Genomic DNA, 14,948 nt, shown 5'->3' on the forward strand with positions numbered 1-14,948 from the left:
TTTCAGAGGGAAATATTGTACTTTGTACTCCACCACATTTATCGAAGAGCTTTAGATTTGACACAGTGGATAATATAACAAGCTTTTAAAATACAACACATTGTTAAAGACGATGCCAGTGGTTTCCAATCTTTTTGGCTTTTGATGTCTTACAAAAAGCAGCGTGTAGTCAGGTTCACTTTTCAGATGTCTATGAGTTGTTAACAGTTCCACCAAATAATGATTTTTCCCTCTTAACTTTTCACATGGTTTCAATTCAATAAATGTTCAAATGATCCAGTATTTTACCAAAAAATCAAAGATTAGAGAAAAAGTCCAAAAACTGAAAACAGATTTGTGTATCAGAACTTCGTTTTGTTTTTTTTCTTCTTTGCTCTCCCATTAATCATCTCACGACCCTTCAGATTTATCTGGTGACCCTTTGGATGGGGCCCGACCCCTAGGTTGGGAACCACTGGACTAAACTAGCCAACTCCAGCAGCTACAACAGTAACATGATGCTCTAACACTGATGTTTCAGGAGGCTATTAATAATCTGATGACCTCATATATAATAATATATCAGTCTGAGGCACCAAACCACTACTTTTACTGCAATGCTTTAACTACACTTTGCTGCTAATACCTATGTACTTTTACTTAAGTGGGATTTTTCATGCAGGACTTTTACTTGTAATGGAGCACTTTTATATTACTGTACAGATGCTTTTCCCGTCAACGGAGGAGGTGCTATAGGAGGGAGGAGCACTGACAGATACCGGCAGCGAGATGAGGAATAAACAGCTGAGTTAAAATATCCAAGACAATATCGCAAACATGAAAAGAAACAAATCATACTCGAGTAAAACGGTTAATACGTGTATTTTCTGTTTAATTGCGAGCGGCCAAGACAAAGGAACAGAAGTAATTAAAAAGGTAAGATAAACAAAGGTAAAGTTACTAAAATGTGCTGTATTACGATGTGGGTTTAAGGTAGCCTATCAAGAAAATCACTAATCAGTAACTTAATCACTCCGTCGTTGTGATTATGGGGAGAGTTTAACAGTGGACAGCTCAATGTCAGCGTGGTAAAAAAAAAAACAAGGACAAACAACAACCTTTTGGTCTGAAAAATGAAACCAATGAGGAAGTGCCAAAAACTGCAGTGCCTCAAATGGCCACTTGAGGCTGGCTCCATGGACCCCCATGTTAAAATGCCCAACTTTACAGCAGAAATGAACATGTTTATAGCCTGGTACAAAAAGTGGTCTTTATAGCTTAGTTCCCCTTTCATGACAACTGTATGGGGGTGAATTTTTATATAACTCACAGGTTTAAATTTTATAAAGGCTTAAAGTTATGCGTAATTAAGGATGTGGCTGCTTTGAGTGACAGGTTGCTAGCCGGTAGGTGGTTTGTTTCAGCAACCAGGCTTCATTTGGCCCACCTCAGCTCCACCTCTTTGCCCATTTTGGATTAGCCAGCAGTTAGGCAGAGTCAGGCGCTGCCAAGGGTGCTGTAGCTCACTTTGAGCTTCTTCAGAAACCAACGGGTGACGTCACGGTCCATATTTTTACAGTCTGTTGTAAAAACAGAACAAATGTAATTTTAAACAATAAACTCATACTGAATGATGTCTATTATAACAACATTTAGATAAAAACTCATAAATTAACACTGTCAATCTGTCAGCATGGTAATCAGTGAAGTGAACGTGTGTATGTGTGTCTGTCATAGGCTACTTCCAGGGACAAATTTCAGACTAAAGACCAGTTAAATGGGGACGGCTTGTCCAACTGGGGACAACAGTGTCCCTAATTGGTAAAAAGCAGATTTTTGGGTCAGTGGTTAGGGTTAGGGTTAGAGTTAGGGTGTGTTTTTAACCAGTTCTGTCTCTTCTCTGATATTTCTGTCCCCTACTACAGAATAATGAGCTGGTGTGTTTCCGAGACATTTGCCCCGCTGCCCCTCACCACTACCTGGTTGTTCCCACAGAGCACATACTCAGCTGCCTCTCACTGCACAGGGGACACATCGGCCTCGGTTAGTCAAACAAACAGAGATCAGTACCAGCTACCACGACTACTGCAAATATTACTACCACCACTACTACTTCTTCTGTTATATTACTTCTCGTTGTAACACTGCAAGTACTACAACTCTTACCACTACTACTATTACTGCTATGTTGCTGCTTCTTGCACTACTGACTTGTACTTAAAGTTTTTACTACTGCTAATATTATTACAACTGCTTTTACCTCTATTTACACTGGGACACTACTACAACAATACTTCTGCCACTACTACATTTTCTCTTGCTGACTGTGTAAGCGCACAGATTTAATTTCTTTATATTAAAGCGTTGAGAAATAACAGAGTCATGTATTCCACAGTTGAAAGGATGGCTGAAATGGGGAAAGCTGTGCTGCTTGAACAAGGGATCACTGATATGAACGACATAAGGTAGAGACAGGAAGTGTCTGTATGTGTTTGTCTTGACCTTAAATAAACAATTCACAGAAGTTTAAAGTCCCCCTCAGTTCACAAATGTGCTCATTGTTACTTCCCGTGGATACTTGAGAAATTAGACTATTGTTCAAAGCAGTGTTTTTATGTCTTTAAACATGTCGGGGGGGGGGGGGGATCTTTCAGAAATGCAAAAAGTGTGATTATTTAAAATGTGTGATGCCCCTTTAAGCACAAAACTAATAAGCAGAGCCTGAAATTGTAGAGGAACACACTCCCTTTATCAGTAATCAAAGGTTATTTGCTGAAGTGTTTCCTTCCTCCTCGAATTTCTAAAACTGTGCTTTGGCTTGTGTTTTCCTCCGCAGGCTGGGGTTCCACCTACCTCCCTATATTTCAGTAAATCACCTCCACCTCCATGTGCTCGCCCCCGCCAGCCAAATCTCGCCGATCATGAAGTATAAATTCATTCCAGGCACCAGCAGTTTTGTCAACGTGAGTGTTGAGGAATAGAAATTCCTGCTGCCAGTTTACTTATTTTGTTAATTTTCCTTATTTCCTTTATTATCTTATACAAATAATATTAAAGTTACTATAGTATTATCCTTGCAAAGGCTTTGACATTCTTTCTGGTGATCTAGAAATTCAGAGTTATTCTTCTATTTCTGTTGTTGCAAACTGGCTAAACATCATGTAAATGTAGATAAAGTGACTTAATTGTGCGTCTTCCTTTGATCTTTCTATGTCCTAGCCTGCATCTCTCTGCCATGCACATCACATGCTATCTTAAGTTTATGTAAATGTTTTGTCTTTGCAGGAAGATCATCTACAGAAACAACTAAAAAGTATTAGTCCCCTAACCAAGTCCTTTTTAGGAAGCTGTTGGTGGTGTCCGTGAGCCAGCAGCTCCCAATCTGGACTTTGGATAATTTGCAAAGGAGCAACAAATGTCTCACAAGAGTCTTTGAACTGGAAACACTAAAGCAATGACGATATTATAAACTGACATCTGGAAAGAGGAGAAAATGTATCTGGAAATTGCTAATGTCATCTAGCGTGGTTGTGTTGTATACATGTTTAAGCAGTTTGTATTTATTTGTATACAGTAAGCATTTATAAATAATATACTGTATATTACAGGCGTTTGTGTGTATGAATGTGGACAAAGTGTGAAATGATTTATACTTTTATGGTCAGTGACGTAAGAGAATAATGAAATGGATCTATTATACATCATGGTGGTGTGTTTAATGGTTTGTCGGGATGTCCTTTAAAATAGAATACAGGATTTCTCTGCAGAGTTTTGTGTATTTTAGTGCATAGATTGAAGAGATTTTCTGTATATTGCTACAAAATAAGTTTCAATGGCAGACATCCTAGAAAGTGGCTAAAACAAAACAGCTATATAATTTACAGGCCTGATACACATTTTCTTAACTCTTCCACTGCACTAGGTGATGTTTTTTTCCACTCGGTTCCTGAAATAAACCAAAAGCCACAAACACAACTCTTTGTGCTTTGGTATTATGTCTGATCAAAAGCACATGAACTTCCACTTCAACACAGGTTAGTGCTGAAATTTAAAACATCTGTGAGTTGGGTAGGGCTGGTTAACCAACTAGTGGGCAAAAATAAGTTGTTGGCCCCCATTATCCACCCCAAATCCAAAACTAAATATGTTCCCACACTGACAGACACATTTATTGAAGAATATGTACACATATATTAATATACTAAAACTATAAAGGTATTAAAACAAGATTTTGACAAAGGATCCATCTAAGAGTTCAAGATTAGGTTACAATAATCATATTAAGGCCCACATGTCAGTTTCTGTTGGTCTTTAGTGCTGCATATTACAAAAAAAAATTCATTGGGGAGGATATTTTGGGATTGTAGGGTTCTATTGGGTGCTCTAACAGAATCAAGGAAGTTAAGTTTATTATTAATTATATCATTAAAATGTGAGTTTAAATCAATAACTCAACATTTGTACCAGTTTTCTGTTTGCCTATTCATAAAGTTAAAGCCAGCAGCCAGTTAGCAATTAGCTTAGCACAAAGACTTGAAACTGGGAGAAACAGCTAGCCTGGCTTTGTCCAAAGGTAATAAAATGCATGGTTACAATATATATTCACATCACAGCAATTATTAACCTCTGTATTGGTCAACAGTAGGCTATTAGGCTTGACATAATGGGATTATTAAAAGATAGAAAGATTTTTTTTTCCAAGTTTGTCTTATGACAACAGTTAAGTGTCCATATGAACACTGAAAGAGGTTTTCCTTGCTGTAATCATTCCTCTTGTTCATACTGGCTATTTAAAGATCCCCTTCAAATGCTCTTTCAATGTAAGTGCGTCCACAGTCATTTTGTGCAAAACTGCATTTAAAAGTTGATCTGAAGCTTAAATTAGGCTTCAGCAGTCTGCGTTAATCATATCAAGTGGATATCTGCCATATTTACAGTCTCTTTAGCATCAAATCCCCTCTTTCCCTCACTCTTTCCTCAGACAGTGTTTCCCTGTTGAGCTGCAGTGGAAGTTAAGTAACAAAAAGAGGGACTATAGCACTAAAGACTGTATAGTTGAAAGATATCTACTTGATTTGACTAATTGGGATGTCTGAAGCTTCATATTAGTTTCAGATAAACTTTTACATACATTTTTGCACTGAGGGAGGCTTGTGGATTTTGTCCCCCATCACTTACATTGTAAGTGCATTATGAAAGGATCTTCTAATGGTCAGTATGAACAGGAAGAATGATTATTGTAAGAAAAACCTATTTCAATGTTCATTTGGGCGCCTGACTGTTGTTTTAAGAAAGAACTTGAAAAATTGTTAACCCGTCCTTTAATTCGATGTCTGTGTTTAGAACTGTAAAACTCGGAGTTGGAAGTTACGAGGATCCAGTGAATGCAGCAGTAAAGCGGCTCGATGAGCTCTGTCACCGGCTGGTTATCCTTCACTCCTGACAGCAGACACGCCCCGACAGTGTTGTCGTGACACAACACAATCGTGTATATAATAATGAGCTCGTGTCTATAATAGGCACTCCTTTAAAAACACCCATGGGGACTCAGGACGCTTCTGGGAGCGGAGATTGTCTTTTCTGTCAGATAGCAAACAACCAGACTGGCACAGAAATCCTGCTGAGTGTAAGTAGAGACTCAGTCCTCACTGTTCACTGTAAATCCCTGCATTTCACCCTACCTGTCTTTCTGTGTCCATACAGGATGATGAGCTGGTTTGTTTTCGTGACGTGAAGCCTGGAGCCACACATCATTACCTTGTTATTCCCAGGACGCACATTGACAACTGCAAATCTCTCCAGGGCCACAACATACCTCTAGGTGAGGGACTCCCAAACCTAAACCTTAAACATTCCACAGTTTGCCTGAGTGCTTGGATCTCATGTTTGTGAGTCATGAGTGTTGGTGGTAACCTGGAGGGAGATGAGTCAGCAGTCTTTTATTGATTAAAGGAAAATGTCGCCCATTCTCAGAAGTTATTTACATTATTTATTACATTATTTCAGTATGCACAGTATCACTATGCATAAACCAACACAGTTTGTGGGGTAATATGGTGGTAGAGTATCAGCTAAATGTAGTTCTTATATAATATCTATCTATCTAATCTCAAATATAAAACAGCTAAAGGGGTAAGATGCCCCTACGAGTAATTTTGATTTGAGGTATCTACAGACTTTGTAATTAACATAATGCATACTATCTCATCAAGGGCATTTGCTTTGGCTAAATTTTCTTGCCCCAAGGGGCATCTTCCCCCATTTTATGTTATTATAAACTGTCGTGTAAATTGGTGTGATAATGGCGCCATTAAACCACTCTGTCTCTTGAGAGGTAATTATACATATTGCAGTACCATCAGAGATTCTCTCTGATTTCAACATAGCATGCAAAATGTTCTGAGTAAAGTGTCCCAGTAAACAGAAATAACTTGAACTCTTCTTCTCTCAGATAACAGGAGCAGTGAATGGGACCATCCACTTATTATTTTATAATAACTCAGTATCATTGAACAGATGTATGTTGCTCTCCTTGAGATAATTGAGAACAATTTTAAACCTTTTAAAAACTTGAAAGCAAAGGTTTACCTCTCTTTTATGGACTTGAAAGAATGAGATGAATAATAAACTATCCTTTGGTAATTTTAGAGTCTACTCTTGATTTTTTTTTAGGTTTTACACTAAATAACTGGACCATATTGATGTGATTTGTTTGTTGACAGTGGAGCAGATGGAAGAAATGGGAAGGAGTATACTGGAGAAGAATAAAGTCAGTGACCTCGATGACGTCAGGTAAATCACTTTACTGTCATGAGATCAGACTCAGGCCATTTCAAATGAGGTAGATAGGATCATCTTAAAAATAATTTTCTGTGATCTTTTGGCTTCACAGGTCTTTAAAGGGTCATTTTTGGAGTTGTAATGCTCTTGTTCTTCAATAGTCCTTCATTGTCTGTGAACTGCTGTTTGAATCTGTGCAGGATGGGGTTTCATCTGCCCCCATTCTCATCTGTTCCCCACCTTCACCTCCATGCTCTGGCTCCAGCTAGCAAGATGAACTTGAGGTCGCAGCTTCGCTACGGGCCGCAGTCTTGCTGGTTCATCACAGTGAGTGATGCAGTATGATACGGTCGCTTTTGTATAAAATTCATTTCGTAGCACTTTTACATTACCGTCCCCATTGTGAATACTGAACGAGCTCCTTGTTATGTTTCAGGTGGACAAAGTACTTTCTCAGTTGAGGACACACAACAAAGTCACATGAAGATATTCAAAGTGTCTGAAGGTGCTTCTTAGCTGTTTATCCACCTCACTCAGTGCAATTTTAATTCAGTCCAAAAATCACCTGTTTCTCTTATTACCTGGAAGTTGACAGACGCGGCTGTGGAGAAAACTGGGGGAACGTCATCTTTTGGTGGAAGCTGTAAAAGTACAACCTTTGCAAGAACTACTTGAAATAATTTAAACATGCATGAAGTCCTATCAACTGTCATAATGTGTCATTGGACCACCAATGAGGAGAGAATTATTTTCTATTGAAATATAAACCTTGATGACTGCCTTGAAAATTGATAACACATGCCTTCATAGTTTGAAAACCACATAAAAGAAGCCATATAGATGTACATTTTTACTCTGTTATAGCCAGTATTTATCAGGAAGAACAATTTGCACAATCATGCACAAATCTCACAAACCTGTTTACACACAGGGACCATTTTTGTTTGTATGTGTACTTCTTTGTTTGTGTGTGTGACATGGATCAATTAACCTACTGTATCTGACGCACAGAGGCACAGTCTGTATTTTAATATTAATACATATATATAATATGAATAAATGATCTTCATAAACTCAAAATAATAATCTCTGATGAATTCCTAAGTTATGCTTCAGTATTTCTGCTTACTTTAATAATCACAGTGGACAATGGGTCCTAATGTAAGTCTTTATTTCTCTTCCAGCACCCACACAAATGTCTGAACAACACTGTTCGAAGGAAAAACACAGAATTCATTATGAGAGCACAAAAACCCAAACATTATATTATGTACTGGAGGCCCTAATGGACCTGAATACAGCAAACAATGATACAAGGGTCTCTTTAACTTAATTATTTACTTTATTACTGCTGAAGATTTACATGTTTTCTATTTCATTATTTTAGTCCTGTTAATAGACTTAAATGTGCAATAACTGCTTTTTGGCCACTTGGGGGCGGCAGAAACAAGCTGGGAACACAAAACTGACATATTAACACTTAATAATGTTTAGTTTATTACATTTATTTGTCAGTAATCATATACAAAGACAGCATTTTGTACCAGATTTATTTTGATCTGCAGGGGCAGGTCAAGTTGATGTGGCCAACTTGTTGTGTGCAGTTGCCTGTTTACACATCCAGCAGAAATATTAGAAACATTCATTTGGATGCATGTTTCTGGCTAGCTGGAGATTTCCAACAATTCCTGAGGGCAATAGTTGGCTCTTAAGCTGCTAAATGCTCCAATATGTTCAGCAGCTAGTAGCTAAATTTGTCCTTTTTAGGTTTTTAGAGCTTTTTGCTGAAAAAAGCTGCCTGTGAACCGAAGCAGGAAAAATGCAGCTGGACAACAAAAACAATGAGCTGAAAGACTGAAATACTCAGTAGGGCTGAGGGAAACTTTGTAGTCAGGTGATAATTCTCTGTGGGTTCATTACCACAAGTGATAGTTTTTACATTACATATAGTCAGAACATTGATTATATCTGTTTTAAGATGTGTATTTCTGTTCTGAATATCAGGCATGCATCCAACTAAGTTAAACTCCAGTTATTACTGATTTGATTTTAAAAGCCTTAAAGAATGGGTTCACAATTTTTCAAGTCTGTCTTAAAACAAAGCTGAAGCTTCAGCCATCCCAATGTAATCCGACGCAATACTATGAAATAGACTGTGCCAAGTTTTATCAAGGCACATGTTGGCGCAGATAAAACTGGAGCAAAGGTTGTGATTAGTCAAATCAAGTAGATATCTTTCAACGTTACAGTCTGTTTTGTGCCCTCCTTTTGTTACTATACTTCCATTGCAGCTCAACAGGGAAACACTGTCTGAAGAAACACAAACAGGGAATTTGATGTTAAAAAGACTGTAAATGTGGCAGATATCCACTTGATATGACTAACTTAGACTGCCAAAGCCTCATATTAGCTTCAGATCAACTTTTAAATACATTTTTGCGCAAAATGGCTGTGTGGACACACTGGATTTTACCCTCCATCACTTACATTGAAAGCGCATTTGAAGGGGATCCTTTTAATAGCCAGTATGAACAGGAGGAATAATTACAGCAAGGAAAAACCTCTTTCAGTGTTCATATGGGCACCTAACTGTTTCTTTCAAGACAGACTTGAAAACAACAATTTAGTTAAGCAATTTCAGTTTCAGTCACTTGATGTCACTGGTGTAACTTGCGTCTCTGACAGGAGCAGGTTTGATGGAGGGGCAGAGTAGAGGCTACATAAGGTGACTCACAACCTGTAGCTCCTCACCAAGAATCGCCGGATCACTTTTCTTACTCATTTAAAAATTATAAAGCAGGAAACATAAGAAAACCTAAACATGATGACATTTCCTAACAGCTTTTTCCTCTACCATCCTGTTCTGGTTTGTTGCATAAATCCTGCAATGTTTATATCTGTCTATTACCCTCCTTTTGTAGGAGCTGGTGTGTTTAGGGACTTTTTTTCAAAATTAGTCCATATTTATTTTCTGTTGCAGTGTTTCTAATATCACCATCTGATAGGACATAGTCTTTTCTCTGTCAGTGCAGTTCATGTGGAAAAAATGCTCACAAACTTCCACTATGACATCACAATTAAAAGGTTCTGCTGTTCTCACTAAACTCTCAGTTTCTGTTCAGTTACTACGATCTAAACCAGATACTTCAGTCACACAAGAGCTGCTGCACAATTTCCTCTGAGACAGTTGTTCAGAAATATTAGTATTTGCAGTTTCACAAGATCAGTGACATTCAAACAAGGTAAATCTAAAGGTGTATAATAGTATCATTTCTGAATAATCTACAGTATTCAAAAACTCTGCTGGTGAACCTATTGAAACACTTTTGATTTGTTTTGCACGTTTTGATAATTAGTCTTACTTTCTCCTAGATGTTGAAAAGTGTGAGGTTCTGAGGCAAATAGTCAGCATTTCCTTAAATTTATATCTACTATTTAGCTACTATGAAGTTAGAAAAATACCAGCTCAGACAAAACCTATTCAAGTCATCCATATGACTGAAATAGAAAGAGGACGTTTTTCTGGGACTATACTGAGTTTAAAAAAACATTGTAGTAAATGTCCAAAAATCAGTTTTCTTTCAAGTGCATTGAAAGCATTTGAATCCAGTGGACTTAAATTCCTTCAACAACTGCATTTAAATATAGCAGCCTAATCTTAGTTCAGAGAGATTTCAGTTAATGTAGTTCATATAGACATGATATTCATGCATTCGTGTACCAAAGATGATAAACATTGCTTTATTTTAACTGTAAATCTTATCATTTTGTGCTGTTCATCTGGCTAAATTTAGAGGTAATGGAGACCACTATAATGTGGATTTAACACAAGTAATGTCTGTCTGATGTAGATACAAGAGGTGATGGAGCAAAGACAAAGACGCCACAATGGTACACATCAGGGTAAGAATTTATTTCATAATTTCACATGGACGTCTAACAAGTTTAACAAGATCAATAACATCTTTACAAAGTCGTAAAGAAAGACAGTGGAAACAGATTTTCTGTTTACTGTCATGAATGACAGTAATGACATAGCCTAATGGTGACATAATTGTCTGAACAACTCTTGTAGTGTCGTTTCTCCTGAGGCTTGATGAGAGAGGAGACAGGGTGCACAGTGTCTTTGGACCTCACTGGCAGCCAGTTGTTAGACTTATCCGACTGGAGGACATGGGCATCCCTCTGAGACAAAATAATGGTCAAAATGGTCATCGTGTTGAGGACGCTTCCACCCTTGCTGAGGTTAACATGGACATAAACCAGAATGTGGAGAAGGACCCACTTCCTGGACCATCCAGTGAGAGGTCCGGGGTGGAAGATGATGAAGAAGAGAGTAGCAGCGAGAGACTCATGAGAGAATTGGAAGAGTTCTCGTTTAGCGACACTGACAGTTACTACAGCTTCTCGGACAGTGATGTTGATAATGAAGACGTTGGTGCTGGCATGCAGAGTCAACAAAAATCAAAATAAACATACTCTCTAGACTTATAAACCTATTTCAAACAACACCAACTGATATTCCACAGTCCTTCTTTAATAAATACAGTAAAGTAGCAAGGAAGTTTATTTGGAGTAACAAAGTCTCAAGAATTAAAAGATCAACTCTGTGTTTACCAGTAGAGAGAGGATTTACAATTATACTACTGGGTAGCCCAATTAAGACCATTATTTTACTGGTTTGGAGGAGATAAAATTCCCTAATGAAAGTCATATCCTAAATAAAGAAGACTTATCGCATATCCTATATTGTTTTAATAATAAAACTGTAAAGAAATACACATATAACCCAGTCATAAATAGAGTCATCAATTAAAATTTAGGACAGAATCAATCATTATTTATGACAAGACACTTCTTTATCTCCACTCACTCCTATAATGTCCAACTCTTCTTAAGAATTTGTCCAGAAAGACCAGGGTTTTAAAGTAAGGGCCCAGAAAAATATCATTCAGATTGATGACCTGTATGATGGTGACACACAAATGTCATTTCAGCAAGTGATTTTATAGAATCACAACTGGGTGGGTCCTTGGAAAAACCAAAGCTTTCTCAACTGGAATCGCTACCAACTCAAAGAATTAATGGGTTAGGGTTACATATTTCAATGACTTATGAACTCTTAATGGCAAATAATAAAGCTAACACTAACTTGGTCAAAGAGAAATGGGAGAGAGATCATGGAATTACAATAGATGATGATCACTGGTCCCTATTGTTTACAGATGCATAAAAAGGTTTTATCAATGCAATAGACAAAATTTATAATTTTTAAATTATCCACAGATTCTATTATACTCCTGAAAAGATGAGCTGTTTCAAGGGCAATAATACATCTCGACACTGCCAGCTACTCTTGGCACCCATCAGATCCCTCTTTAAGTGCCAAGGTTTCTTCCCTCCTAATTGATGCATTTCGGGGAGTTTCTCCTTGTTGAGTGTCTATCATCTGGGTGGGTGTCATTTTTATTTAATGTGGAACTATAAAGCTGTCTGTCCAACCACAAAACTTTAAAGATCCCCTCCAGACATGTTTTAAGATGTATGATACGTTTTTCACAAAAAAAGTTAATCTCATTAAAATCCTTCAAAAAACATGTACACCTTCTTCTTCATTAAAAATTCCAGAAATTATAAATATGCAAATATTTTTATTTCAAAAGTATCACTTTTCGACTCGAGATGTCTCCTACTTCACTGTAGAGTCTCCAAACTAGTTGTGATGTCACAAATCACGCTCATAGGTACACGTGTCAAACTGATATTTTCGGTGCACACAGAGAAACTTTACACTTTCAGCAGATGAATTTGAAAATGGTCTTCATGTGTCAAACTCACATATACACATATACACACATACATACACACACACACACACACACACACACACACACACACACACACACACACACACACACATATATATATATATATATATATATATATATATATATAGCCACTAAAAAAATGAATGTATTTTTCTGTTGTCATTGTGTGATGGTGGTGACAGTACAGGAGATTGAAAAAGAAAAAGTTTTCAAACCTTGTGTCATCATAGATTTGTAAAATGATGAAGAGGGTATATATAACATCTGTCATCAACAACACGTCAGAGTCTGGAAGAAGCTGTCATTCAGCATTCAAGGCAAATAACATCACTTCTCAGACAAGTGCTTTCCATCTTACTTTAATTTAAATCTATCCAGCAACTTTGTTGTTGGCATGTCTGCATCCTCAGACAGAGTAAGAGAAGTAAAAATGTATTTAATTCATACATATCTATCTATCTATCTATCTATCTATCTATCTATCTATCTATCTATCTATCTATCTATCTATCTATCTATCTATCTATCTATCTATCTATCTATCTATCTATCTAACTTGCTAGAGGGCCCCACTACCTGGCCTCAGGTTTTCTGTTTGGTAAACACAAATTAAATTAATTTTGTAATATCTTTCATATAAGCACACAACTGAAAAAACTAAGAAGTCTGAATGTATTTTTGGCACAGGTGACCCCCTTCAAGAGGGTCTCAAGATCAGCAGGGCATACCTAGCCCTCTTCTTAAGTTGTAGTTACAAACGATAGATATTTACTTATTACTCTTACAGTTTTTCTCAACTGGTTTAGCTCATTTCTTGAGACAGTTTTAACATTCTCAAAGCTCCAGGTACATTTACAGCTTATATGGTAAAGCACAACACCATAGTTCACCTGCAAAAGGTCATAACTCACCCAAAATATTTAACTCATGCTTCAAAACAAGGTTATTGTGTCAGTAAATAAGCTAATGCCACCAAAATTAAAAGTTCCTTTGACAATGTGTAAACAGTGGTGGTCAAATGTTTAGATGTTTTGTCAGTATGGCAGTGGACCCTGGAAGTGTTTCTTACATCCAAGTTTCAGTCTTGTCCCACTTTTTCATTGACACTGAATCCTTACTGTAGTTGAATGTAATTTTCCTTTAGCGGGCTGAAAGCTGAATACTATTCAGACACTGATTTCAACACTACAAGGTTTTACATTACACTTTGCACAGCAAAAAGGCACTCACATTTCCATGTAGCTTATTTGTATTTACAGTAACTGTAAAGATCTTACAACAGAGTACAACACAATAAACGGAAAACTTACACAGCAAAGTACAAAAAATGCATCAGTACAAAAAAAATCATGTGCTGTGGAAACCAAAAATACTATATAGTATAGTATAGTAACACAGTAAAGCTATTGTGCTACACTAAAGACTCCATCCACCTCACTGGACGTCCTGTCGCACCTGTCTGTCTGGCCACACCTGATATTTTCCCTTGTGATGCAACCATCCCCTGCAATCCTCTGCTGTGATGTCATCACAAGCAGCATCCACTGCAGCAAGCAGAGACATCTGATCTTGAGGACAATGATCATATACTTTCCACCTCCATGCAGAGAAGAATTCCTCAGTTTGGATTCAGGAATGGAGAATATGGTGGAATGAAGTCCATCAGCACTGTTGGTGGACAACAAACCATTCCCTGATGACATTTGAAGACATTATCTCACACAAAGTCATGTCTTATCAAACCTCTCTCATTCTCAGGGATAAGATCTCTGTAGCGGGTGTCCAAGAACGTCAGGATGCTGGGTCTTGTATGGGCCATTAATGGGAATATGTGTACTTACACTATTCTCAGATATTATAGCACACATCGTTATATTGCCCCACCGTGGCTCGGTGGCCTTGAATGTTTTGGCCACATCTCCTGCCTTTCACCAAATTGAAACCATCCTCATCCACAAACACAGGGGTGTGAAGGATTTCACTTCCCTCCAGTTCCATTATTCTCTATAATACAATACACAAAATATCAAATCAGTTTTACTGTAGAATCGTACAGTTACAGTTACATTCTTCTCTGCAACTTCAATAAGTACATACAGGCCATGATGAAGGAAAACCCATAACAATGTCTAATATACTACTGTGTAGTGCACACCACTGCTTTACCTGTACATACTGGTAATGCAGCTCCTTCACTCAGTTTCTCTCAAATGGTACCTTGTAGTTATTTCATGGTCATCTGATTTCTCTTCAACACGCTGTCTATTGTAGAGATGCTGACAGAGTTGATATTTTGAAAAGCATTGTCATCTAAAATTGCTCTCTGGATCTCTCTCAATCTAATAGCACTACTTGTTGTCA

At 37.5% G+C, this 14,948-nt stretch overlaps 2 protein-coding genes across 3 annotated transcripts; both read left to right on the forward strand.

Moving 5' to 3' along the window:
- Positions 1–491: 491 nt before the first annotated feature.
- On the forward strand, positions 492–3,954 carry LOC122999598 (histidine triad nucleotide-binding protein 3-like). The gene is made up of 5 exons (XM_044376619.1): positions 492–915; positions 1,905–2,022; positions 2,375–2,444; positions 2,816–2,942; positions 3,265–3,954. Exons 1-5 carry the CDS (start codon positions 817–819, stop codon positions 3,343–3,345), a joined length of 495 nt encoding a protein of 164 aa, XP_044232554.1. The 5' UTR covers positions 492–816; the 3' UTR covers positions 3,346–3,954.
- Positions 3,955–5,405: 1,451 nt separating this feature from the next.
- Positions 5,406–7,763, forward strand: LOC122999599 (histidine triad nucleotide-binding protein 3-like). Of its 2 annotated transcripts, XM_044376621.1 has the most exons (6): positions 5,406–5,605; positions 5,683–5,800; positions 6,702–6,771; positions 6,960–7,086; positions 7,196–7,264; positions 7,348–7,763. In XM_044376621.1, exons 1-5 carry the CDS (start codon positions 5,519–5,521, stop codon positions 7,241–7,243), a joined length of 450 nt encoding a protein of 149 aa, XP_044232556.1. In that variant the 5' UTR covers positions 5,406–5,518; the 3' UTR covers positions 7,244–7,264; positions 7,348–7,763. The 2 variants fall into 2 exon arrangements, with proteins under 2 accessions (XP_044232556.1, XP_044232555.1); XM_044376620.1 differs by having other exon boundaries at positions 7,196–7,763.
- The last annotated feature ends 7,185 nt before the right edge of the window (positions 7,764–14,948 follow it).

Source organism: Thunnus albacares, chromosome 16 (assembly GCF_914725855.1).
Source record: "Thunnus albacares chromosome 16, fThuAlb1.1, whole genome shotgun sequence".
Taxonomy (NCBI): domain Eukaryota; kingdom Metazoa; phylum Chordata; class Actinopteri; order Scombriformes; family Scombridae; genus Thunnus; species Thunnus albacares.

Coding starts and splice junctions, on each gene's coding strand:
- LOC122999598 (XM_044376619.1), top strand. CDS start 817: ATGAAAAGAAACAAATCATACTCGAGTAAAACGGTTAATACGTGTATT. Junction 2,445..2,815: donor ACTGATATGAACGACATAAG/GTAGAGACAGGA, acceptor TTTCCTCCGCAG/GCTGGGGTTCCACCTACCTC. Junction 2,943..3,264: donor GCACCAGCAGTTTTGTCAAC/GTGAGTGTTGAG, acceptor TTGTCTTTGCAG/GAAGATCATCTACAGAAACA.
- LOC122999599 (XM_044376620.1), top strand. CDS start 5,519: ATGGGGACTCAGGACGCTTCTGGGAGCGGAGATTGTCTTTTCTGTCAG. Junction 5,801..6,701: donor GGGCCACAACATACCTCTAG/GTGAGGGACTCC, acceptor GTTTGTTGACAG/TGGAGCAGATGGAAGAAATG. Junction 6,772..6,959: donor AGTGACCTCGATGACGTCAG/GTAAATCACTTT, acceptor GAATCTGTGCAG/GATGGGGTTTCATCTGCCCC.